At 37.1% G+C, this 12634-nt stretch overlaps 1 protein-coding gene across 2 annotated transcripts; it reads right to left on the bottom strand.

Annotated features, from left to right (window-relative positions):
- Window positions 1-4878: 4878 nt before the first annotated feature.
- On the bottom strand, window positions 4879-12302 carry slitrk3a (SLIT and NTRK-like family, member 3a). 2 transcript variants are annotated; one of them, XM_088618528.1, is made up of 3 exons: window positions 11831-12016; window positions 11423-11504; window positions 4879-10431 (listed from the first exon to the last, which is right to left on the bottom strand). In XM_088618528.1, exon 3 carries the CDS (start codon window positions 10380-10382, stop codon window positions 7770-7772), a length of 2613 nt encoding a protein of 870 aa, XP_088474654.1. In that variant the 5' UTR covers window positions 10383-10431; window positions 11423-11504; window positions 11831-12016; the 3' UTR covers window positions 4879-7769. The 2 variants fall into 2 exon arrangements, with proteins under 2 accessions (XP_088474654.1, XP_088474645.1); XM_088618519.1 differs by lacking the exon at window positions 11423-11504 and having other exon boundaries at window positions 11831-12302.
- Window positions 12303-12634: the final 332 nt, after the last annotated feature.

The following is a 12634-nucleotide window of genomic DNA, read 5'->3' as shown; positions in this document are numbered from 1 at the left end:
CCATTACTGCAAACTGCATAGAAAATTGTATTGCATTGTGTCAAAATCCTTCAGAAATGGCAACAGTAAAAAAAGCATCTCCTAGTAAGAGTGGCTGTCAGAGCAGGCTGTTAGAGCTATGAATCACTTATATCCTGACAGCATGGATACTGCCAAGGTTGCCAGGCTCAATTTATTATAATTCCAGGGTTTGCAGGTTCAGGGTATAGCAATAATTTTGTAATCTTTTTTTCTATATCACCTCTGTTTGTACTGAATACCAATCCATTAAAAGTCAATGGAATAAGTCTGTTTATTGTCCTCCCTACAATTACAAGTATACATGCCACATTGTGTGGGTTTATTAATGATCTCCAGTATCTCACCAGGCCTTTTCGATTTTCACAATTGTAGTCAGAGATTCATATTTTAAAGCAACCATTTTCCAACCAGTAGAATACAGCCCTGCATGTTGGAACTATGCAATATACAGTACAGTACATACACGCTCCAGAGCTGCTTTTATTTACAACTGGCAATGACTTTTTCTTGTGACTTGTTTGGGTAACAAAAGCCTTAAACACTATTTTGACAAAAAACAGCAGTTAGTCCTAAAGTCAGACCTTGGAACGTATTTCCAGAAAAGAAAATATCAAATTACAAACATGAGGTAGAAAAGGTAGTAGTACTTCCATAGTACTACTTAAACATTAGACAAGGTTGACTATTTAAGGGAAAATGCACAGAAGAATCCATTTTACAAAAGTGTTATTCTTTAAAACAAACATCCCACGACTGTAAATAAACATTTATCAAATTCAAAGTCTTTTAGACAAATAGTTTATCCTGCTTTATTATTCTCATTTTACATGAATGTGTGATTCTTCAGTATTTGATTTTAAGAACTGTGGTACACTGGCTTTAAACTTACTTGTTTTCTCATAAAAGAAGGAGTGTACAATAGAGTCACATTGTGACATCTAAACAGTAATCAAAAGAGGTTGAGGGTGTTCTCGATGACATCAGAGTCACTCAGACAGTACACCCTCAAACCCACTGAATTCTGTGGGGAAGTATCCTCTTCTGCAGACCTCATTTCAATTTTTTTCTGTTTCAAAGGAATATTTTCTTTTGAGAAGCTGCCATTGTCTCTTCGCGATGTTTGTGTACCTTGCAAATATATGGAAAAACAGTAATAAAGATTATTTTCGGAGCAGCATTAAAGCACAGTTCTCATGCTCTCAACAGAACTAGAGTTACAGTACCTGCAATACAGAAACTGATTATGGTGTGCAGTATTGGAATAGGAATCATATTACCAATGTTAATTAATATTAACAAATCTTATGTTTAATTACATGCAGCCATTCAGTATGTTTTAACTGAGTCTTTTAACTGAGGTGAAAATGTTGAATTAAAGTGAAAGCAACTGGCACTATGCAAGTTATATTGGGTAAACTATGTTATGTTGCACTGGAGCAAGATTCAACTTCAGTAATCTATTAGCAAAGGCACAGACTATGAATCAGTGATTCACATTTTTTGTAAAATTCTTGGTGATTTCGAAATATGTTATACAGTACCATAGTTGTTTTCTTAACATTTCTCACTGGAGCCCCTGCGGTGACACACACACACACATTTCAACCTGACAACCAGACTCCAAAGGAGCCAGTGCTTTTAAGTGTCATCATTTCACTTTTTCTGCCTATTACAACACTGAACCAGAATATTAATTTCCGTCCTCTATGTACTGTAAGAGTTGGAGAGGGGGAATGGGCAATGGTGAAAACTCAACTACTGTAGACACATTTACAGTATGATGCAAAAGCATGCTGCTTCATTGTGAATTTTCAAAAACCCTCTTTTTGATTGCACGAAACTAATTTATCACGCCCCCAATCTGTTCTAACATAAGATTTTTTTGATGAGTCACTTTAGCATAGCACAATATATTTAAAACATCACGGGGCCTACTTTTGTGTCTTATTCAGTTAATTTGAAGGTATTTCACAAAAGACTGACCACACCTTGAAATGTAAATGTCTCAGAATACAATACATAAAAAAGACTTTTCTAAATTTTAAAGCAAATATGCACTTTTAGAGAGATTGACTATACCTACACATACATTTGCTGTTAATTTCTCTTTTAACTAGAAGTGAAAAACTGACAATTGTTATGGATAAACACTAAGCACATAACCATGGAAGATAAACAGAAAGATGGAAGGAAACTAATTTATGCACATAATGGTGAAACTTCATGCACAACATTCAGTCATGTACTTTTCTTTAGCAATCAACACAATACATGTGCAAATTAAATCTATTTACATAAAGTGAGAAGACCCTGTTAACTGTCTATGAACAAGCAGGTGTTTTAAGCAGATGGTTATAGTTTGGTTTTTGAAACATTGGTAATATGCAAAAACCAAGTGGAAAATTAAAAGCTTCTTTATTAATCAATGGATGCTAATACCTTTCCCTTGCAAAAAAGCTATAAAATAAACAGCTGGTGAGAATTTTAAATGAGTAAATCACCATTAACTGATTGATAGATTCAGTGTAGAAATTAATTATTTTTGCAAATCAAGTAGAGTATGAAATTATTTTAAACCTCTATGGTACTGTGTATGCTTCAACATACATTAATTAAATGCAAACACACATAAAGAAAGAACAGTACAAAAAGGGGGGCATTGTTCATTCTTTCTCTCCACAATGTCTTAATTCATCATTATTTTTGCATCACGTGAGATAACTGTCTCCTCTGTCAACATATGCTGCAGACATCGATGAGAAAGTTGTCTTGATGAGAAAGGTGTGATTGGAGCCCAATATGTCCTCCATTTGCTTGAAGTGCTGTATAAGCATGCGTATGTTCCCATCTTAAGGAATCAGCACATGAATTATATGGGTTTGTCTGAACAGTTACTTTCTCTATCTATTATTGTAACATGTACAGAAATATTAAGGGACACTATTATGAGTTATATTTTCACTGCAGAGCAATCCTTTGTCCAGTCTTGAAACATGTATGGCTGACATTGACAAAGTCTTTATCTCATAAGAGTGATCACAGCCATATTTGTCCTCCTTATAATAGGAAATGCTGTGCATTTAGGGATCATGTGTATTGCGTGATAAATCAGGATAAATAGATACTGTGTGTGAACCCCTGAAAGCTTTTCAATACTTCAGATGAAGTATACTGTACTGTATGTCTAGTGCATATTTGGTACCCCAGGTGCTTACTTAAGACCTCTCCAGCAGTAAGGCTTCCTCTACTCAAGGAGGATGTATTAGGCTGCCATCACACTTGCACATCAGAACCTGCAGTATACAGCACAGTGTACCGGAATCAACTGTGTTTTTGTTCAGAGGTTTAAAAACATATTAGTGAATCTTGGATTTAAAGAATTAATGTTATTGCTCTCCTCAGTCTTTCTCTGCACATTCTAATACTTGTATCTTTACAAACAGTGTGAGTATATTTAGAGAGAGGAACATGTACTGTCAGATAGAGGAGAGGAGGCAAAGATAAACTAATGATTTGAACACAAGACTTTGTGAATCAAACTTCACAACTGAAAGTAATGCTATTCAATAGCCTGTTAAACAGTCTTTGTCATTAAAGAAGAAAGATCAACATTTATTATACAGATGAAGAGCTTAATGCCTAGCCAGATCAGACTGAGTTCTACTTCCTATGCCACAAACTACAATATAAAAAAATCTCCTCTTCTCAGGCTGCAGCAGTGAAAGCTATCACAGAAGCTATGCATTTAAAATAGCTATGATTTCATGTTCTGAAAACCCAGATTTTATGTTTAAGAATTGAGAAAGTACCAATTCTAAAATACACTGTTTCTAACATTATCAGACTTCCAAGGCATATTTCACGTATAAATACTGCGTAGAGCCAATATGACATGGTCTAAAACAAGGATGGGGAATTTTAAAATTGAATATCACAATCTTTAAATGCTGAGGGACAAGCGTGTAGTTCTCTTTTGAAAAAAGAGATTGCTAACCAAGACAGCACAGAGATTTGCAATCATCGAGCTAGTAAGTTATCATTTATGCATTCACAAAACACGATTCATTATTTGTATTGACCACTGACACTGTTTGATAATCAATACGTGTACTACTTTTGACTTGGTGCATTTTAATTAGTCTGATATACATGAAAATTAGATGAATCCATAGGAAACAGTTGCTTGAAATTGCATTTATGTGCCATTGCACAGTATTAATTCCAGAAATGTTTAATGCTCGCAACCCACAAGGAATTGTATTTCATAACTGAAAAAAGATAATGATGAGATTGTGTAATGAGCACCATTTTATCAAATGGAAAACATTTTGCATCATTCACAAATATCGCACACTAATAATAAAGTAAAGAGAACACAGAGGTTACAAAGTGAATGTTTCCAGAATCACAGGCTTGAACAAAAGACAACATATTTAAGACATGAAGAAGAATACCAGTATATGCTATGAGGTTGTTGTATTTATCATCTAACATTACCATTGAAAATACTTACTCTTAAATATCTTGAGATTTAGAAAAAGGTATTTATTCAGTGCTGAAGAACAATCTCTCTAAGAAATGCAGAGTATCATATACTTACCACTGATGTAGAGTGATAGCTTTAAGAATGTTTTTCTCAAAAATTTCTGCCCAAATAATTCTATTAATAGCTTTCTCACCCCCTGGAAATACCTTTTTGTGCAGGGATTTCAGTTGTCTAGTTACAGTATTTAGGATCAAGTCTTGGCAAGGGAGGTTTTGAATAAACCAGGACTTCTTGTTGGTTCTAATCTGAATGTAAATGACAACAACTGCACTCCAAGAGTCTGCGATGGTTATATAGTAGTATTGCACATGTGATAACCAAACTTTTATTAGAAATCTTATCTTCCACTGACGTTTTCACAGCTGGATCAAATCAAGACGCAGATTCTACATAGCAATGTTGGCTCTGTTTTAAACCATAAGCATTAGAGACACAATACATACTACTGACCTAAAGTGTTCTCTTTCATGAAATTACAGTACAAAATTGTACAAAACATGAAGATTTGAGTTTGCTTTTTTCAGTTTTCCAACTCTGAGTTTACACGAAACGGTAAAAGTGTCTTTCACACATTAATGAAACACAACAGTCCTGCTTGCCTTCACTTTTGAATTAAAAATTAAAATCCACAGCTATAATGCACAACTATTCATTAAATTCCATTTGAGCAAAGATCACAATGCACACCTTAGTTGTTGCTTTAGAATAAAAAGTGTACAGGTAGACCAGTAATACATTTATTAACTTGGAAAACTCATACACACTATATTGTATTGATAAGCAACATTAAAAAGTATTTTCTCAGCTACATATATAATATTAAAGAAAAATATTTTTGTTGAATTAAGATTTACAAAAATTTGACCAGATTAATTTAGTTAAGATCTTTACTCCTAAAGTTAAAAGTTGTCTAAATTTCAGACATTAATCAGAATGATATATTAAAGTCCATCTTATACATCACCAGCAATATAAAGATGGATTTTTGGCAAATCATTTTACATAATATTAAACAGCAGAATTAATATTTTAAAGCTGAACACTACTTTACAGAGTTCATGCAAACCAGAAAGCTACTGATGAACAGGAACTGTTGTCTATGATTATGAAATACTGTAGAGGAAGCTTGATTCAAAATTATATATTTGCACCTAGAACCTCATTGGCATAGAACGATTCTTTGAAATTATAAGTGAAAGCATAATTGTAGTTCTCCGTGGGTATCTCTGCAACATGATTGTCAAACTAAATTTAAAAAAGCAATGAACTTTCATGTTAAATGCAAAAATATAATATTCAGAATTTTTTCTACAATTATTCACAATAATGCTACATGAGGTACATGTCTAACAGACAAGAAGATGTTCTGATTACTCAGTAGCGTATTGTACAAGCCTATATATTTATGTTTCTGATATTATTATGATAGATTAATTTAATTTTAGGGAAAATATTTAATTTCCCAAATACTTTGGAAATATGAGCGCTAATCTATAAATTGTTCTGTTTTGTACCATAAAAAGCATAAAAGTAGTGCAACTGTAGTGCTCCCAAGAGCCCAACTTGGCTTTAGAAAGAATCTCCTAAAATTACAGTGCTGCTTATTTCTAAAGTAAAAACTAAAATGCTACCATTTACCCTCTAAAGTCTTAAACTCTTTGCAAGTTTGCAACCCCAGACTGAATGTCCCTTTCAGACCTATATTAATGCAATAAAATTAAACTTTTCAATGTTTGACAATACTGTATATTGAAGCAAACATTAATCGATGTCTACAAAAATACCCCCGAAAAACAGTAAAATCATTGCTTATCTTCTATAGAAACACAACGAAGAATTTTATCAATTAAAATCTCTCGCCGTAAAAAAAAAAAGAAAACCGCATATTCTAATTATCTGATACTTTCTGTACTGCTCAATTTACACGATTGTGGTGTATGGATAAACAAACCCACACATAAAATCAATGTTAAATGTTGCCCTCTTGTGGAGAAAGAAATAACTAACAGTTTGCAGTGCGTGGAGTACAAGTAAATTTGATACTGTCTCAAAATGAAACCACTTGCCGTAAGTATCGATACATGCAGTTAAATCTAGGTTGTGATATTTCAAAATTAAACAAGGTTCAAAAAACAATTTCACGAATTGAAATACGAAGCAGTTTTGACTGCAAAAGTTTTCCTTTCTTTTTTACACCATGAAATCAGCAGTATTCAAAATCTACTAGATCAGGAGGTATTCCAAACCTACCGCTATTGCTTTTTGTACCCGAATCTGAAGACTTTTAATATCCTCCAACAAGCTCATACTGTATGTACTGTATATTCATAAATATGTGGAATTGAATTTTTACAAACTATTATATACCCAATAATAACGATCCAGTGTCATTTACCTTACCTTTGATATTTAGTCACAAATTTTATATTTTTAGCACCCTTTATTTGATTTCAGAGGTTTTATTAAGAAGGCTATACCAGACGCATAATCACTATACATTGATTTAACATTACCTTTACAATTAAATTTTTCACTGAAATTACAGAATAAATATATGCACATTTTTTTTCAAATCTTTGTGAGAGAGAAAACATTAAAAGTGCTTCCTACAAAGCTGTTAGTGATAATATCCAGAAGCTTTTAAGAAAGTGCGTTGGCCTCCATAAAATCTTGAGCGTCATATTATATTCACAAATGATGATCCTTAGGTGCGTCCTTGATACATAGCTCATGTGTCCTTGAATATATAAAATTAAATAGAACACTGAACAGTAATGCGTTGCAGTATCTCCATTATTAAGTGAATGATCTTTTGAGCGATACCCACACCAGCAGTTGAACACATGCGGCAAACTGCATTAATCTACAAACTGTGCCTTGGGCAATTCTACATATAACACAGCCACACAGACATCATATTTCTCGCACGTTCAGGTACGAGCGATGTCTTCCCACTGAAAGAAGGCTTCATCTAGTATTTAGAAGTAAGAGCTCCCCGTGCCCGCGTCGACACAAACAAATCTGTTCAGTATAAAAATAATGATTGACAACATTGCTGGCTACTCTGTAAAAAGGCACTTCATTGAATATCTGAGTATGGCCTTTCCTCCAAAACAACTTGGGGAAAATATTTCTTATCTTTTAATATTTAGTTATCATCATGCTGCTTTTTGGGCTATGAAAAAAAAGGTTTTCTCTGTAGTTAGAATCGATATGTTGATTTCTCCAGGACTTCGAGGTAATCCGGCTTGGTTTGGAGTTTGGCCCTTAACTCGAGGTATTCGCTTTGGGTTTGGTCAGGCAATCCTTTTCCCGTCGTGAAAAGCAGAGTTTCTTTCAGTCTGGCGTCTTGCTGTAAATCGGGATATTGCATGCCTGGGGGGTGTGCGTGCAAGTCCTTTAACTTGGGCACTGTGCCGTACAGACAGTCCACAAACCCCACTGTGGGCGCGGGTCTCTCCCTGTCTGTAACAGTGGGACACAGAACGCCATTTTCATGAAAACCGCCCATTTCCCCTGACTGGTTGATGGCAACTATAGTGTTGAGCTTGGAAGTGGACAATGCCATAGTCCATTCCTTCTCCTTCTCTATTAAAGTCCTATAGTTTGTGTTGTTTTCTTTAGTCTCGGCAAACTGCTCTTCAATTTCTCCCTCGCGCGGTTTGTAAATGGGATTGTTGCACATCTGTGTCACGGGATGGGGAATATAATCATACACATGGCCGGGAGCTTTTTCCGGCGAGGCGTTTTGCCGGTCCTCAAACATCCTACACTGCATCTGAATGCCCGTCAGGTCTACTTCTTGCCTTTTCCTGAAGGGCAGTTTCTTGCGCCTCCTTAACACGAAAGCAAAAAGTCCAGCAGCAACGAAAACGGCCGAGATAAATAAGATTAAAAGACTGAGAATGAGCACAGACAGAGGAATAGCGCCCCTTGTCGGAGAGAACCCTAAACCAGAATTACTCGTTGAAATCATGTCCTCTGGCAGAGCCGGTGATGGTGCTGAGTACTTTAGCTCTGGGCACAGGAGTTCTGCGTCTAGGGACCTCAGATCCTTACCAAACACGAACTCGGGGGTTTTACAGATTACCTCCCCTACCACTATAACAGAACTGAGCTTTTCCATCCATAGCTTGAGAGGTATTATGTCACACGTGCAGTCCCACGGATTCTGGTGCAGGTCAATCTGCACGATGGAGTTAAGGTGCTCAAGAACCCCGCTCACGGGCAAATAGAGAAAGTAGTTATTTCTGAGATTCAGCCTCGCAAGCGAAGTGCCCGCAAAAGCGTCAGCAGGCAGCGTTCTGAGCAGGTTGTCATTGAGAAACACCAGCTGCAAACTGGGCATTAAACTAAACGCAGCGGGCTGGATTTCTCTGATCACGTTATATTCAAAGTACAAATACCGTAAAGACTGCAGCCCTCTAAACATACCAGGGCTGAGTTTCTCAATATCGTTCCCATTTAAGTACAGGCTTTTCAAATTGGGAAGATTAATGAAAGCCCCTTCTTGGACATAAGAAATCCTGTTGTTACCCAGATGCAGTAAATCCAAACTCGAGAAGTTCCAGAAGTCGGACCTATATATTTTCTGTATCAGATTTCCACTTAAGTAAAGCTTCTTTGCGTTAAGCGGTCTGGGAAGGAGTTCTGATATGTTATGAAACCCCTTTTCTTTGCAATTGACCGTCAATCCTAAATCATTGATGTGTAAATTGCACATACATCCAGTAGGACAAATGATCGGTATAGGCGGTCTTGTCTGGTACGGTTCTATGGGAGGCAGATTTTTACCAGGGTAAATGGTGCGTGGAGTGGGTGGCATCTTCGGAAGTCTTGGCCTTTTAGTTGGCCTGGACTGCTTATCCGGTGTCTTATATTCGACTGAGGAGGCAGTGTTATGGTAAGAGGAGAGCATCGACGACGGCTTTGTGGGCCACGTATTCTCATTATTAAACGGCAAACGGGGAATTCCCAAACTAGCTTCCACCTCTGCGTCAGACAGCAAGGGGCACAGCTCACTCCTTTTAATTTCCCTCAGATCTTTGCCATGGAAATGGAACGGGGATTCGCACGTTATTTCGCCAACTAGAGCGGTGTAAGGAATTCTCTCCAGCCAGGTTTTTAACTGCACAATGTCACAGATACAGTTCCAAGGATTTTCCTCCAGCTGAATCTCCATTAGACTCCTGCCGATATATTCCAACGTGCCCCTGTAAGGCAGATGTTTTAATCTGTTTCCCCTCAGGTCAAGGTGTGTTAAAGACACGGACCTGAACAGAAAGTTCGGCAGCAAAGGGATCAAATTGTCATTCAGAATAAGTACCCTTAGTTTATTCAGGTTTCTAAATGCTCCACTTTCAATCCGTTTGATGACGTTGTAATCAGCCTGCAGGTATTCCAGACTCTCAAGTCCCATAAAAGTGTCATTTCTAAACACTTCCAGCTTGTTTTCGTGTAAATACAGTCGTTTTAAAGCGCTTAAGCCGTTAAACGCACCTGCGTGGATGTCCTGCAGCGCGTTGTTTCCCAAGTTAATTGACACGGCATTGTTCAGATGCAGAAAACTGTTAAAATACAGCTTTCGCATGGAGTTTCTTTGCAGGTAAAGTTTGAATGGCCTCGTCCATGACTGTGAAATCTGGCTAATATTTGTAAATCCTTTGCTGTCGCAATGTATGTGGAAAAGACTTTCCTTAACTTCACAGTAGCAGGGGTCAAAACAAGGCTCATCTATTTCCTCTGAGTCCTCCAGCAAGGGGATTGGTGTAGTCCATCCTAAAGCTATTGTGCTTAATAGAGTTATCCACAGCATCCTTCTTTGTAGACCGGATGAAGTTATAAATGAAAGCCAGTTCACAGCACTGTAAAACACAGAAGAGTTAAACAGCATTCATTTCAGTTATCGGGGCTTCTTATTCGTTGCAGTTTAACTTGTACTTGATAATAGCGACGATGACAATAATAACAAGGTTTATATAATATACCCAAGTTGAACTTAAACGTTCGATATAAGCCGTATGATAATAAGCATATGTGGGTTTTATTTATTCGTTGGTATTTTTCAGACAATGTTCGGTTATGCAGCTGGACAGTGTCAGTGGTTTTCTTGAGCCATGATGCTACCCCTCTTTGTAAAACAAAAACGGGAGAGAGATACATCTGACTGTAGCTCACAAATACAACATTTCAGATTAAAAAAAAAAAACATTGTATAAGACGCTTGATTACAATGTTTATCTGCTGTAATTTAATAATTTACAGCCAGCATTTCTGTGCATATTAAAACGTTTCCGTTACTGTATTACATTATGTACAATTCGCCCTCCGGGAACCTGACTTGGTGAGTGCTAGTGTTTTAAAACGCAAATGCCAAATGCATTCCAGGGGGTTATTGCGTCTAGGCAATTTGATATCTACATGAAATGGTTGCATTTCGTATCTTAAATAAACTTAATTAGCGCAGATTGCAAATTCTATGCTATCAGCAAATCTGAGGAGAAACTAAAAGCCAAATGATGCTGAGTCTGATAGGGACGGTGATTTAAAGGACTGGTAATCCCCCGCATTGATGTTTGAATGTAGGTCTACTTGATTATCAATAGATTTGACATAGGATTGTCAGCCTCACCGAGGAGTCAGCAGGTATTAAACGAATGAAAAGCATTTTCGAGTTGGACTCAACCCGTCAGTGGTTAAAAGTGACAGAAAATTTAAATGCAAAGCATACTTTGCGTAACTGTCCTGGTCTATTCTATTACTGCTGCAGGCTGAAACACGGAACGAAAATAAATAAATTCCCGCACTTTGCCATCCGTTATTTTCAAGAAGTCGATCAATAGAACAAATACCTACTCGTTTTTGCTGGGGTCTAACTTTACATCGCCTCTGAGAAATAAGAAGAATCGGGCGGTCCCAACTAGCTTCAGATTGATTCCTGCAAAGGAATGAAAAACGACCTACATGATAATATGAGGGGGAAAAAGGCATTTACATTGGAAGAGTACAGAAGAATGATCAAGTACCCCCAAACAACTCAAAACAGCCCTAAGGAGACATTTTATGGGTCAAGTAAAATACGTTAAAGATATTTTATTACAGGCAATTATTTGAATAATTATCAATATTGCAGTTTTTCATTATCACATTAGGCTGAATAAATATATACATAAGCTACATTCTTGAGAAAACCAGTTTCATTGTCTGGGTTTTTCTCTCACAATTTAAACTATGCAGCAAATGAAGCAAATCCGCGCTACTCACCTTTTGCGGTGGAATTTTTGACCGTCTGAAAAAGACTAGAGTTTAAAGATTGTTGGATCTCTCTCTCCCTCTCCTTTCCCTCTCCCTCTCTCTCTACTCCTGCTGTGGCTGAGGCAAAGGGGAAAAAAAAAACCGAAGACGTGATGTGAATGTAATGAAGCCTTTTTTCTATATGGTTGCTTAGAATGCAGGTCTGCTACGAAGCACGCTCAATGGAGTAACAGGAGAATCTGCTGCTTAGAGCCCTGATGCTGCCTTTTCAGTGCACCAACACATCACTTGGATGCTGGATCACAACGAAGAATCGTTTTCCCCAGATCAGGTCTTTTTAGACGTCATGGAAATGAGCTTGAAGAAAAGGGAGCAGAACTGGTGGGGGCGGGGACGCGCTTGGCACTGCATCGGGGACGCGCATCAGGGCGCTTTCTCATCTGGTCTGTTTTTATTATTTTTTTTAGATCTGCCTTGGATGATCAGAACTGTATATCAGAAGCGACACGCAATCCTTATTCTCTTTACGCGACAGAACCTGTTAAACACACACATATATGTGTGTGTGAGAGAGAGAGGTTCAAATTGCAAGGAACGGCGAGTCACTAGTCATAGCCCCCGTTTGATGTTTTTTTAAAATGTTCATTTTTTACCTCGATTTACATAAAGCGGTCTCAGTAAAGCTTCGTGTGACGATTTTTTTTTTAGCGAGCACAGCCGATGAAAACCTTAAGGTATGTTTTTTTTCTAACACTTGGTTTTGGAGAGAAGCCATGACAACATCCCCTTTAACAACTTTTGCCGGAGGAAAGC

The sequence above is a fragment of the Lepisosteus platostomus genome, chromosome 2, assembly GCF_059453375.1.
Source record: "Lepisosteus platostomus isolate fLepPlt1 chromosome 2, fLepPlt1.hap1, whole genome shotgun sequence".
NCBI classification, from domain to species: domain Eukaryota; kingdom Metazoa; phylum Chordata; class Actinopteri; order Semionotiformes; family Lepisosteidae; genus Lepisosteus; species Lepisosteus platostomus.
This window is presented reverse-complemented; position numbering and strand designations above follow the sequence as displayed.

What these genes read in the sequence shown, in the direction of transcription:
- slitrk3a (XM_088618519.1), bottom strand. Translation starts at nt 10,382, where the DNA reads ATGCTGTGGATAACTCTATTAAGCACAATAGCTTTAGGATGGACTACA.